Here is a 12,839-nt window from a genome sequence, read left to right on the forward strand (position 1 = left end):
GGAGAGACAGATAGACAGACAGACTGAGAGAGAAGTAACAGATCAAGAGGAAATTCGACCATAAAGATTAGCTATGAAACGTTTACTGATGCAAATCATAAACATAGATATTAAGGGAAAAACAAACAGAGAGAAAGAAAAACAGGAAGGATGGAAGGTGGTAAATTAAGATACCAAAAACGAAAGATAAGAAAAACACAGAACAAAACGAAAGAAACATATAAAAGACCTGGCATTACATAAAGACTGAAAATCAACTGTTTTTTAAGATTGTTACCTTTTACCTTTGACCTGTAGGACGGGGAATCCCCTCTGCACATCGCAGCAAGGGTGAAGGAGGGAGAGAAGTGTGCGGAGACCCTACTCAAGAGCGGGGCCAACGTCAACGCCAAGAAAGAGGTGATTTGCTTGGCATGCCCTTGGCAAGCCAGTTTCTATTTCATTAGTTCTTGTAGGAGTCAAGATAAAGCTTTAACGGTTTAACCCTTTTTACGAGATCGTGTTCCACTGCCAGGCTGATCCGAAGGGAAATGACACCTTTCACCAGTTTAACAAAAGTTTAGGTATTCAAACTAAATAATTGGAATAATGACAGAACATGTAAAATTAATGGATTAACTTGCTCTAAAATTATATCAACTAATCGTTTTGTAAATGTAAATTAAATCTTATAAAGACTATTTTTAATTTTCATGTGGTGCTTATTGTAACCATATCAACAATAATCGAAGCATTGAACATTCATCATGGTGGGTTTGATTGAAAATCCAGTTTGCAAAATATGTTAATTTGTTGTTGTTAACCCATTTATTCCTCACGTTCGATTATTGGAACAGAATAATTTGTTTCTCTTCAAGTTCTTGAGTACCTGTATATCCCACACATAAATTTTATGCACAAATTCAAAAATGTTCAACCACGGGAATAAATGGGTTCATGATAACAATACTTTATTGTTCATAAACATATTAAGGTTGTAATGAATGTTTTTCGCATTACAAAAATAGAGTGTTCATAAGATAATTATTCATGGGAAGTAGATAAAAACTCTGAGGAATCAAACATCAGGAATCCGCGGGTTCAAGTCCGTCTTTACAGGTGATGCGAAGGTTCGGTTGACACCCGAGGTATCGGAGGGTCACGTGACCAGTTCAGGTGATTTCCTAAGGCAAAGGCAGGGATGCCCACGCTCGTTGAAGATTGCAAGCTTGGTAGAATTTTTCCAGCTACCTGATTGCATAAACTAAAAAAATATCAGCCTTGACCGGATTTATAAATGAAATGGACCTCAAAGCTTCTGACATAGAAATCATTGAGCGTGAAATCGTGAAAATAGGATTCTTTATGACTGTGTTGTGGGAGGGACATTTTTTCACTACTTCTGCCATTAAGTGTGACTCCGTCGAGGGGAAGTTTGTGCGCGTCTCAGCCATGCGTTGTCATAGCAACCAACCTACTTTTGTGACCTCGTAGAGAATTACACCATGACCTGTATCCAAACGAAACAAGGTTTCTTTGCTCAGGTTCCGCGAGCTAATATCGCTTCATGAGCTACTTCCGAACACTTGAAAATAATATTGCACTCCGCATTACCTGTAACATGTGGTTTTCAGTTTTGCACAGCAATATTTTGCTTATTTGAATGAGTTCTTTTTTAAATTGTTGAAGTTCCTTGATTAACAGCTGAGAATCAAACAAAAATAACTAAGCTATGATTTAAAGGCATCGTAAAAAAACAACAACAGGGATATATTTATTTCCAGATTCCTCTGAATGTAAAACTGAAATGTTAAAACCAGAATAAAATGGGGGGAGGGTCATAACACAGGTCATCTCTGGCGAACAAACAGAACAATGATTCCTGACTCCCTTTATTTTGAAGTGCTCATGCACTCACCACTGACCTATCACCCCTCACCACTCACCACTCACCCACATCGCGGAGCGCGAGAGAAGTCACGTGCAAAGTGAGATCCGCATCACATCGCAAAGCAATTTCCGTGGCGGCGTGCCAGTGGATGGCAACCAGCGCGTGTCCGGTTCATTTCCCGTTCCCTCTGTGCATCCACGTGACACCCGGGGTGGCTGGGACGTAATGACACAGCGACCGAGCTCTACGGTGCGCGTGCTTTGCACTTTCTCCAGAATGTAATAGCTTTTCTGTTTCTCCAGGGTTTGTTCCCCAGGTACCGGCACCATTTTGGGAGATGTTAGTCGCTTTATAGATTTCTCTACTCCACCATCCGCCCTTTGACCTTTCTCTGCCATGATTAAACGTTTCTAAAGGTTGTGCTAACAGCCAATTATCGTAGAATTTCAAGCACCAGTCAGACTCAAGATGATTTACATATAATGACGGAAGTAAATCATATTAATTTATAAATATAATTTAATAATATAAATAGAATAATATAATATTCATTAATACATGATATTAATAGAAGAAGTAGACAAATGTTCCTGCCAGCTGCCATGGAACAGGTATAACTCCTTGCAAGATGGGGTAGCGATGGTCTAAAAGCTTTTTATTTCAGTGAACAGCTTCACTTGCGTTCACAGAGCTGCGTGTGTGAAGTGATTAAACACAGTTTGTTGTCATCTGCTCAAGCAGGGCAAAGCTTTGTGTGCAGGTGAATTAAAGTTTGTTGTATATACACAGGATGGCGAGACCCCCCTGCACGTGGCCGCCCGTTTCGGTCAGTTGAACATGGTTCCAGCTCTGCTGGAGGAGGGTGCTGACCCCACACAGGTGTCCAAGGTAACCCCGCGGCTTTAATACTTCCTTCGTCTTCTGCTTTTCGTCTTTCTTCAAGATGTCTTTTAAATTCTCAAACGATTTGCTTTTTCTTCCCACTCTACCGCACTCATAAAATCACGTGTAAGGTTTCAAGTACTCTACATCTCCTATTTACCTAACATGCTTTGCTTGCTAACAAAATTTCTTCACATGTGTTTGTGTGTCTACCTCTGGATGGATCTGTGGGTGGCTGTCTGGATGTGCACCGAATGACAGAACGGAGAGACTCCCATCCACATCGCAGCGAGACATTGTCAACATGATGTGTTGGTCAAGACGCTGATGTTCGTCTGCAAGCAAAGGACCCGGATTGATGCTGTCATGCTGGTCAACCAGGCCAACTACGTGGGTACACTCAGCCCTCAACCCACCCTTTCCCCACCCCAGCAGACTGGACCTCCAGCACCACTTGGAGAGTTTCCCGTCTTTACAATCCGTCTCGTTATGACTCACTCATTACCCTCGACTACCAAAGATTTTTTATTTGTAACTGATTCGATTTCCTTTAATTTTATTTTATTTATTTATACAATTTAGTTGGGATTAAAAAAGTAAATATCTGAAAAAATGACAAAATAGTGAAGATCGGAAACAAATCCAAAATAGAGCAGTGAAAATAAAGTAAACATAGGAAAATTATTGCAAATGGTGGGTGCATCATGTAGATGTTTCCCACAAATACTCCTTCATCGTTGATGATCGCGTTTCGTTGTGTCTGTCGTCAGGAAGGGGAAACCCCGGTGCACCTGGCGGCCGAGCTGACGGAGGAGTCGGCACATGGCGAGTTCGAGGACACGGACCTGGTGAACTGTCTGCTGGACTTTGATGGCGACCTCAACATTCAGACCCGTCTGGTAAGTGGAGCTAACGGTTTGTTTGGTTCCTGTTAAACTGCTGCATAAAGAGCCTCGAGATGAAAATTCATCTCTCGTGTCCAATGTCATAATACACTAAAATTGTTGACGACAAATAAATTATCTAAATTTATTGTAAATAGCGTCTACTGAGGTTATAGGTCCTTTCCCTGAAGGATGACTCCCCTCTCACCGCCCTATAGATACATACTAAACTGAACACATAAAGAGTTCACGCAGGCTGGAGGTTTTTTTTTTGTCTCGTAGACGTGCGAGACGCCACTGCACTACTGCGCACGCGCAGGCAACGCCAACGTGATGCTGGAGCTGATGAGGCACCTCAAGCAGAAGAACCTTCAGGGCGCCATCAACAGGCAGGCCAAGGTCAGACTTTCAGTCATGATTTACAACTTATTTCCCAATCGAGAGTCGTCTCCCATTTTTATGTCCTCCTAAAAGTCATTCTGTGGAAGACGAGGCCTGTCCCGTGATTTTACTGCGCGTGTTTGTGTGCTCGACTGTGTAGCTGATGATCGCTGGTTCAATGCCCCTGCTCCTCAAGAAAAGTTGGTACTAGGGGAGGTAAACGTGGGGAGAGGGGATAACTCGGCTCCACCTTTTGCATGTCGTGTGATGAACCATTTACGTTCAGATCCCTTTACATCCATCAGCCGACGAAGACTCCAGACTTGTTCAACTTCCTGTGTACAGTTTTGTTTGAAATGGTGCAGTACTTGTACCCCGGGTATCTTTAAGGCAAGAAACTAAAAACGAACTTCAGAGAAAAGAGTTGTTCAGACTGAGATTGTGATGGTGTGTCACATATACTGATGGTGATACATCCCACAAGCCTCTCTGTACTTTTACAGAACGGACAGTCTCCGCTGCTGGTAGCCAGTGAACAGGGGCATGTGGACATTGTCAAAATCCTGCTACAGAACCACGCCCGGGTGGATGTCTTTGATGAGGTAACATTTGCACCAAATGAACTCTTTCCCTAAAAAAAAATTGCTAAAATTAATTTCGTTTTATTTATCTCAAATTTGTCTCATTACTTCTCGCTGTTTTCTCTCTCGATTCTCACTACAGTTGTTCTATTTTCTGTCCTACGTCTTTCTCGTTTTATTATATCATTTCTTGTTAAATCCATTAGACTGTGTGTGTAACACCTGTTGGCATGCATGCAGCACGGCAAGGCGGCGCTGCACCTGGCGTGTGAGAATGGACATCAGCAGGTGGCGGACGTCCTGCTCTGGCACAAGGCCTTCGTCAACGCCAAGTCCAAGCTCGGCTTCTCTCCGCTCCACCTGGCGGCGGCCACGGGCTACAACAACCTGGTGAAGCTGCTGCTGGAGACGCACGGCGCTGCCATCGACGCCTGCTCGCTGGTGAGTAGTGTCCACTCATCTGCCGGACATCAACCTTTCATTAGCTTCATCGGTAGGTCATCGACTCCCTTCTGGTGGCAGAGCGTTGTTCTCTAACGCACACCTTGATTGGTGAGTTTTACGTTTTTGTCTTTTTGTGTTTCTTCTTCTTCCAAACTATGGCAGTAAGGTGCCTTCACTTATCAGTGATTTTGCCTTGTAAGTGAAAGGGTCAATAAAGACGAGGAGAAATCAGGAGTTTGAGAAGAAAAAAGTCAACAAGTCATGTTCAAAACTACGTGTGATCCAGAAGGGATCTGAACCCATGACCCTTCAATCACTGCAGTAGTTACAAGAGAACCACACACACACACATTGTCTTCTTAGAAGTGGTTTGAAGCACCATTAGGTAGAGAGGCAGATATTTGTATCCAGAAAATGTTGTTTATTAACAGTCTGCACGAAGAACGATCCAGAGTTTGCAGAGAGGCTCACCGCACAAAGATGCCGTTTATTTCTGTGAAAGCCTTGTGTTAGCTTTGTTTCTCAAACAGCAGCTTGTGAGATGACAATGTCTGTTCCTGGCAACTTGTCTTATCGACATCCTCATTCAAAACAAACAACAGTCATTCTCTCCTAAGCATCGTTGCCCTAGCAACCACAATGCTTGATGCGTCACCGGAAGACAGCAAAAGCCTCGCTTACCTGATCTTCACATGGCCTTTGATGGCCGACAGGAATACTGTCCTGAGAATCTTACATTTTTGTCTCTGAGCCTCTCTCTATCTTTTTCTGTCTCTGTGTATGTAAGAGTTCATGGTCGTGCGTGTATTTTATTTCATATGCTATTTTTCTGATGATATTTTACAGATATTTTATTTATTATTTTCACTTTTTGTCCAGATAAAAAATACTATCATCTGCGTAATCGTTTTATTATTATTATTATTATAGGCAAAGAAAACGCCCCTACATATGGCTGCACAGGCGGGTGAGATGGAAGTGTGCAGTACACTCATCAAGTTAAAAGCTGACACCAACGCCACAGACGAGGTACTCAGTGCGCATGCGTGTGCTTGCATCTGTTTGTGTGTTTGTGCTCGCGATAGGGAAGCATACATGGTGGACATGCGAGTGTTTGTAAGCATGCGTGCTTATGTGTGAGGATGTATGTTGGGAATGTATGTTTATCCTCCTTAAGACATGTTTGTTACTGTTCACTCACACACAGCACCAAACACATACACAAGATGGTGAGAGTGGCAGGTGCCCTGGAGGTACTGACTAGAGTCACTAGACCTAACTGAAGACAATGTTTTGTTGGTGGTGTTAGCGAGGGCAGACGCCGTTGCACCTGGCTGCGGAGAACGACCACTCTGATGTCGTCAAGCTGTTCCTCAAGCATCGCCCGGAGCTGGTGACCATGGCCAACACCGTGAGTACGGCCATGCCGATGCTGCTGTTGTGATGTTGCTCTTGGCTTTGCATTTTTGAATAAAATTGTCGTTATGGTCTGCGCCCTTCCTACATTACTGACATAGAACAGAGTGCAACAGCCAGGAACATGACAGACATCCACAAAGGAACATTAGTATACGCTCCCTCTCTCTCTCACACACACACAGAAAGACTAAGTTCCATGGAAAACCTAAATGATTGTCCTAGTAAGTGCTGCTAAAAAAAAATCTCGGAATAGAAAATGCTCCTGTGTGTCGAGACATCAGTTACGTCCCCAGTCACACGCTTACGTCCCCTGTTTCAGAACGGGATGACGTGCGCGCACATCGCCGCCTCCAAGGGCAGCGTGGCCGTCATCAAGGAACTGATGCGCTTCAGTAAGGTCATCGTCACCACGGCCAAGAACAAGGTCAGTCGCCATAGCAACTGAAAACTCGACACGCCGTGAATAGCGAGACAGACAGACGGACAGACAGATGGACGGACGGACATAACAGAGACGGGAAATTCATAAGTTCGGTTTATCCAGCCTGGGTGCTTTATACAACCGTTGAATTCGAGGTTTGTAAGATATAAAAGTTCTCGTTTTGTGAATACTCACACAAACTTAAAATGAAAAAGAAATTTCACATTAAAGCTAAAACAGCTGTGAAAAACATTACCACAGCTGTGACAGTCGTATGGACAAGAAACCCGTGATGTGGGTACGATTCCTGCTCAGCGAACACATCCCCTCTAATGTTTCAAATTTTATTTTTAAAACTCTTTCAACGGTGATCACTTGGTCTGCACACGCGCTACACCATTTTTTCTTTTTTTTTTTTTTTTTTTTTGCTCGCCTGCCAAGTTAATGAAATGTTCAATATTTTCTCTAAAGCATTCTGTGGATTAAAACTTTCAATCATCTCTGTCTTCTGTCCCTCAGACCAAAGACTCGTCAGCCCTACACCTGGCCGTGGAGGGGGGACACAAGGAGGTTGTGGATGTGCTGCTGGCGGCAGGGGCTTCCCCCATGGAGGAGGATGCTGTAAGTTCCTGTCAATGTTGTCAATAATTGCCTCAGTAGTTGTTTAGTTGTTGTGAGCATTGCCTTAGCTTTCACATCAGAGACTCGGTCGAGTCCCATCAAAGTAAAACATATTACAAGAAGTCTTCAAACTAACCTCTCGAAATGTCAACAATATCCAACACGAAAATAGTTGTGTTCTTGTTGAAATATGGTGTGATATTAAACATTAATGCGTGGCGTAGATGGACTCCAGCCATCACTGCAATAATTATTTTCATAAGTTTCATATTTCAAGTAGATATTTTGGGGTTAACATGTCATTTTCGATGTCTTTTGTTCTCATTTCTTTGACATTTTGAAACTATAGAGGCCTTTTTTCCATCCAGGATGGCATGACAGCAATACATCTGGCAGCCAAGTACGGCCATCTGTCCATCCTGGACGCCCTGAAGGCACACATCAACTGGCGGTGTACCAGTCAGAAGGTCAGTCGCATGTCCAGCTACATGTAGCCGCTGATTTCATTTATTTGCTCATCCATTGACAAACCAGTTGACCAACGGTTATGTTGGTTCTCTGGTACTAGTTGTCGTGGGGCAAGAAGAGAGGACGACTGGACAGACACAGCTGTTAACAAACACCATTTGTTGATTTATTTGCTTTTCTTTCTTTACTCATTCATTTCTTTACATATTTGCATATTTAAATATTTATTTGAATATTTATTTATTTGCAGACTGGACTGACGGCGCTTCACGTAGCAGCGCTCTACGGTCAGACGGAGTTTGTGCGTGAGATGCTCACCCAGGTACCCGCCATTCTCAGGAGCGAGGCACCCGGGTCGACACAGAAAGCTTTGTCAGAGATTGCACAGGAGGTGACTCCTTCAATCCCTTCCTCTCCTTTCGATATCACATTTCGATATAAACATAATTATATTATTTAAATCTAGTTAAGGTTTATCCAGAAAATGTTCGTTTTCATACATTTTCACTGATTGTGTTTGATAATAAAAAAACTTTATTGACTACAAGCTTCACTAGAATGCGAGAATAAATATTCTGATGACCTCAGGGGAAGGAAGTCAATGCAATGACCTGTTGACCTTTGATCTTGCAGTCTGGCTTGACCCCTTTGCATCTGGCGGCGCAGGCTGGTCAGGAAGGTGTGGTGCGGTTGCTGCTTAACTGTCCCGGGGTCCAGGTGGACGCCCCGTCCAACATGTTGGTGAGCTTCTTGGGTTCCTAAACTGAATTCTCTCCCCTACGTCTCCTTCACTGTCCCATCCTACCGAGAATTTCTTGCTGATTTTTCCTCAATTTTTTCGACGGTTTTTCGCAAATTTTCCGCATTTTTCTCCTCAGATTCACCCCTGTTTTTAAAACTGTTGTGTCAGTTTGCTTCTATTTGCAGGAAAGTCGTTTGAAACATCAGGCAGCTTCTGGATATGAGCTGAGTGGGAACTGCTTATCTCCCTTTTGTCTTCTTCCAGCTTGTTTCACCGAACAGTCTTGCTTCATAGTAACATACCCGTCTGTTACAGGGTCTCATACCTATACACCTGGCGAGTCAGAACGGCCATAGCACAGTGGTCAGTCTCCTGCTGTCCAAGTCCACCTTCCAGCTGCAGACAAAGGACAAAAGAGGGCGCACGGCGCTGCACATGGCGGCATCCAACGGCCACCTGGACATGGTGGCCCTCCTGTTGGGCCAGGGTGCTGACATCAACGCCAGCGACAAGGTGAGACAGAGAAAGGGGTGGGGAGAGAGAGAGAGACTGAGCTTGGGTGGACTTTGTGATCATTGTTCATTGTATGTTGCCGTGTAATTGTGATGATGATGGATGTAACCTTCTCACTTCCATCTCCATCGGATTTTATCTAGACATAGTTTGCTTTAAGAGTAAAGGTTAATAAAAAAAAAAAATGCAGATAAAAGGACCATAAACAATCGCGCCTGGAATCTTTCTGTACTGACCGCTTTGTTTCCAGACTGTATTATCCTTGAATAGTTTTTTTGTTTTGTTTTGTTTTTTGTTTTGACGTTTGTTTACCTAGGAGGTGATAGACCGTATTTCACTCGATGGGCGGGCCTAGCAATAACAGATTGTTTCACACTGAGTTATGTTTGCTGCCTGTCTGGGCTCATATTCATGAAGCACTTTACCCAGACTGCTTGCCTACCTGAGCTGGGTAGATCCTATTCGTGAACTCGGGGTAGGCCCTCTGGTATTTTCTGGGAGGTCTCCTCTTTCGATAACTTTCTCGCACCTATTGTAAGCCTGGCGGCGATCGTGATTGATTTAGTTCAACCACACATTTTTTTTCTATACCTTACAAATACATGCACTGACTGAACCTCGTTTCAACCTTCCGGGTATGCAGAATGGCTGGACCGCGCTGCACTTCTCCGCCAAAGCCGGGTACCTGACGGTGGTGAAGCTGCTGATTGAATCCGGGGCTAACCCCAGCCTGGGTACCAAGGACGGCAAAGTGGCCGTGACCTTTGCTGCGGCCGCGAACCACTCGGATGTGCTGAGCTTCCTGATGAAGAAAGACCACAGCACTCAGTCACTCATGGACGACAAGAAGGTAACGATTGGCTGGTCTCCTAGTCACCTGACAGGAAACAGTTTTCCTCGAACGGAAGTCTTTGAGTCCGAAATTCTGCTGGCTGGACGAGAGAATATTATTGTAACCTGTATCTCCTAGTCCTTACTCCTGACAAAACTTTTTTTCTAAATTACTTGATTTTTATTTACCTGAAGTTGACGTTGAAAACAAAAATAATAATGATAATCATCATCATTGAATTATATAGAGCAAATGTACTACCTTGAATGAATCTATGTTCTAAAACTGAAATTATTTCCTTTTTTCAAGCCTGTTGCTAAGGCATTAAAGATTTTTTCCAGTTCGTGTTCGACCTGATGCAGTGCGGCAAGCTCAACAAAAACCGGTGTTTACAAGAGTTCATCTTGCTGTCGCCGGCGCCACCTGACACGGCGGCCAAGATGTCCTGCTCCCTCCGCCTGCTGTCGGTGAAGGAGAAGGAGAGAATGAAGGACCTGATGGCCGCCGCTGACTTCTGTGAGGTGCTGGCCACGGAACTGACGGCCATTGCTGCCAGCGCCAGCTCCGCCCAACAGCTGCTCAAAGCCGTGGACTGTCAGGGCGTGCAGTTCCTCGATGTCCTGATCGAGAACGAGCAGAAGGAGGTGGTGGCCCACCCGTCGGTGCAAAAGTACCTGTCGGATGTCTGGATCGGCAGTCTCAACTGGTCGACATGGAAGATCCTGCTTTTGTTCTTGTTCATGCTGGTGTGCCCTCTGGCCTGGATCGTCTTCTCGCTGCCTACCAACAACCGTCTGAACAAGGTGCCCATCATCAAGTTCATGACCTATCTGGTCTCGCATTTATATCTCATGATTCTGTACTGCACTGCCGTGGTGATGCCATTGTACCCGATCTACGAGTCGGGCAGCCTGATCCCTCACTGGAACGAGTGGCTGTTGCTGGCCTGGATCTCCGGCCTGCTGGTCTCGGAACTCACCAACCCGGGCGACCGCGCAGGGCTGGGCTGGATCCAGTCCCTCAACCTAGTCATTTCCGCCGTGGGGGTCACTTGCCACGTGATCGCCTTTGCCTACATGGACACGAATGACAAGTATACGCTTTTATACATCCGCAACAACTTCTTCGCGCTCATTCTGCTCTTCAGCTTCGTGCAGCTCCTCGACTTCCTGTCCTTCCACCACCTCTTTGGGCCGTGGGCCATCATCATCCGGGACCTTATGAAGGACCTCGTCCGTTTTCTCGTCATCCTGCTCATATTCATGTTGGGCTTCACTCTGCAACTGTCGGCTTTGTACCAGCCCGTGTATCCGGAAGGAGACTCCAGCGTGGGAACCGATGATGTCAGCACCACCATCTCCGTTCAGACGCCGGTGACGATCTTCGAGTTCCTCTTCTTCTCGCTGTTCGGTCTGGTGGACCCGTCGGCCATACCCCCCATCTACCGCAGTCCCGTGTGGGTGATGGACCTGGTCAAGATCGTCTTTGGCACCTACATGATGGTCACGCTCGTCGTCCTCATCAACCTCCTCATCGCTATGATGTCGGACACGTACCAGCGCATTCAGACCCAATCCGACATCGAGTGGAAGTTCGGTCGAGCCAAGCTGATCCGCAATATGAACAAAACCTCGGGGACGCCCACACCTCTGAACCTGTTCACCAAGGCGTATTTCTACATCCGGCTTGTCGCCAAGTACAAGGGTGAGCGGCCTTTGTGCTCTTTGCTTCAGAAAGGTGGGGTGGTCGAAGGGGGAAGTCTTTTGTGTAGGACGATTGTATGCTAATGCACGGAAAATTACTTTTCCCAGGTGTGGCGAGAGAGAAAGCGAGTGAGTGCAAATTTTTTTATTAATATGCGAGTGAATAAGTGAGCAATGATTCTAAATTAATAAGTATTTATTTCTTGTGTATCTGCGTCATAGGTGTGTTTGAATGTTTGCTCTGTATGTGCGTACGCTTGTAGGTAAGAGTTAATGTATGTGTGCGAGTATTTACCTGCATTTTCCTCATTGTTATTTAGTTCTACCGTTCTTGTATAGCTGCCATTCTTCGAATACCGACAGTTTCTCGAAAGCCGCTTTGAAAGTGAAACCAGCCGAATGACAAAACCCACTTTGGGCTCGGTAACAAGGACGTACAGGGTTCAGTTCTCGGGCCGCAGTATTGCACCTCGTCCCCGGGTCGATCAGTTGTTTTCATGCATGACATCCGTTTGGTAATCATGTGAGACAGAAAATGGGTTTTGCCCCCGACTCTTGTATCAAGGCGTCCAGAGGTCGTCCCTAGGGTCAACGATAAATCATTCGAGGAGTAAAGATCCCGGGCATCTTGTCTGTTTGCATGTCGGTGTGTATGTATGAACCGCTAGGGTTAGTCGAGAATACTTTCTTATGCAAATTCTTCCAACTATATTTTTTATCAACTTTGTATGTACCACTTCAACTGAGTGAACTTTTTTTGTAGCTGACACGCGAGGTGTCTTTGTAACAGTTAAACACGTGTTTTAAAAAAAAAGCGACGGACTTGTAGCAAAGTACTGCTGTGGGTTTAAGATAAATGTTTGGTTTTCCCCAAGTAACTCATATAATTCTTGAAGGTATAGATGTACACTATATTCTTTAATTTCCGTCTCTCTCTCCGTTCAATGCGCTTGAAAAATCAGGTCAAAGGGCAGCAGCTCGAAATAGCCTTGATCCTGTCCAGTTCAGGGAGAGACAATCACGTCTGTACACCACCACACAGAGCACTCCAGACAATACCCTTTACTCCCACATTTTC

At 44.8% G+C, this 12,839-nt stretch overlaps 1 protein-coding gene across 1 annotated transcript in view; it reads left to right on the plus strand.

Moving 5' to 3' along the window:
• Positions 1-12,839, plus strand: part of LOC112574291 (serine/threonine-protein phosphatase 6 regulatory ankyrin repeat subunit A-like) — a 32,996-nt gene that overhangs the window by 17,444 nt on the left and 2,713 nt on the right. The window contains exons 11-27 of the mRNA XM_025255276.1: positions 298-399; positions 2,660-2,758; positions 3,014-3,142; positions 3,523-3,651; positions 3,919-4,035; positions 4,521-4,619; positions 4,839-5,039; positions 5,973-6,071; positions 6,352-6,453; positions 6,781-6,885; positions 7,402-7,503; positions 7,872-7,970; positions 8,222-8,362; positions 8,605-8,712; positions 9,029-9,226; positions 9,870-10,076; positions 10,400-11,762. Coding sequence (XP_025111061.1) covers positions 298-399; positions 2,660-2,758; positions 3,014-3,142; positions 3,523-3,651; positions 3,919-4,035; positions 4,521-4,619; positions 4,839-5,039; positions 5,973-6,071; positions 6,352-6,453; positions 6,781-6,885; positions 7,402-7,503; positions 7,872-7,970; positions 8,222-8,362; positions 8,605-8,712; positions 9,029-9,226; positions 9,870-10,076; positions 10,400-11,762 — 3,400 coding nt within the window. The remainder of the gene's footprint in view (positions 1-297; positions 400-2,659; positions 2,759-3,013; positions 3,143-3,522; positions 3,652-3,918; positions 4,036-4,520; positions 4,620-4,838; positions 5,040-5,972; positions 6,072-6,351; positions 6,454-6,780; positions 6,886-7,401; positions 7,504-7,871; positions 7,971-8,221; positions 8,363-8,604; positions 8,713-9,028; positions 9,227-9,869; positions 10,077-10,399; positions 11,763-12,839) is intronic.

The sequence above is a fragment of the Pomacea canaliculata genome, linkage group LG10, assembly GCF_003073045.1.
Source record: "Pomacea canaliculata isolate SZHN2017 linkage group LG10, ASM307304v1, whole genome shotgun sequence".
In the NCBI taxonomy this organism is placed as follows: domain Eukaryota; kingdom Metazoa; phylum Mollusca; class Gastropoda; order Architaenioglossa; family Ampullariidae; genus Pomacea; species Pomacea canaliculata.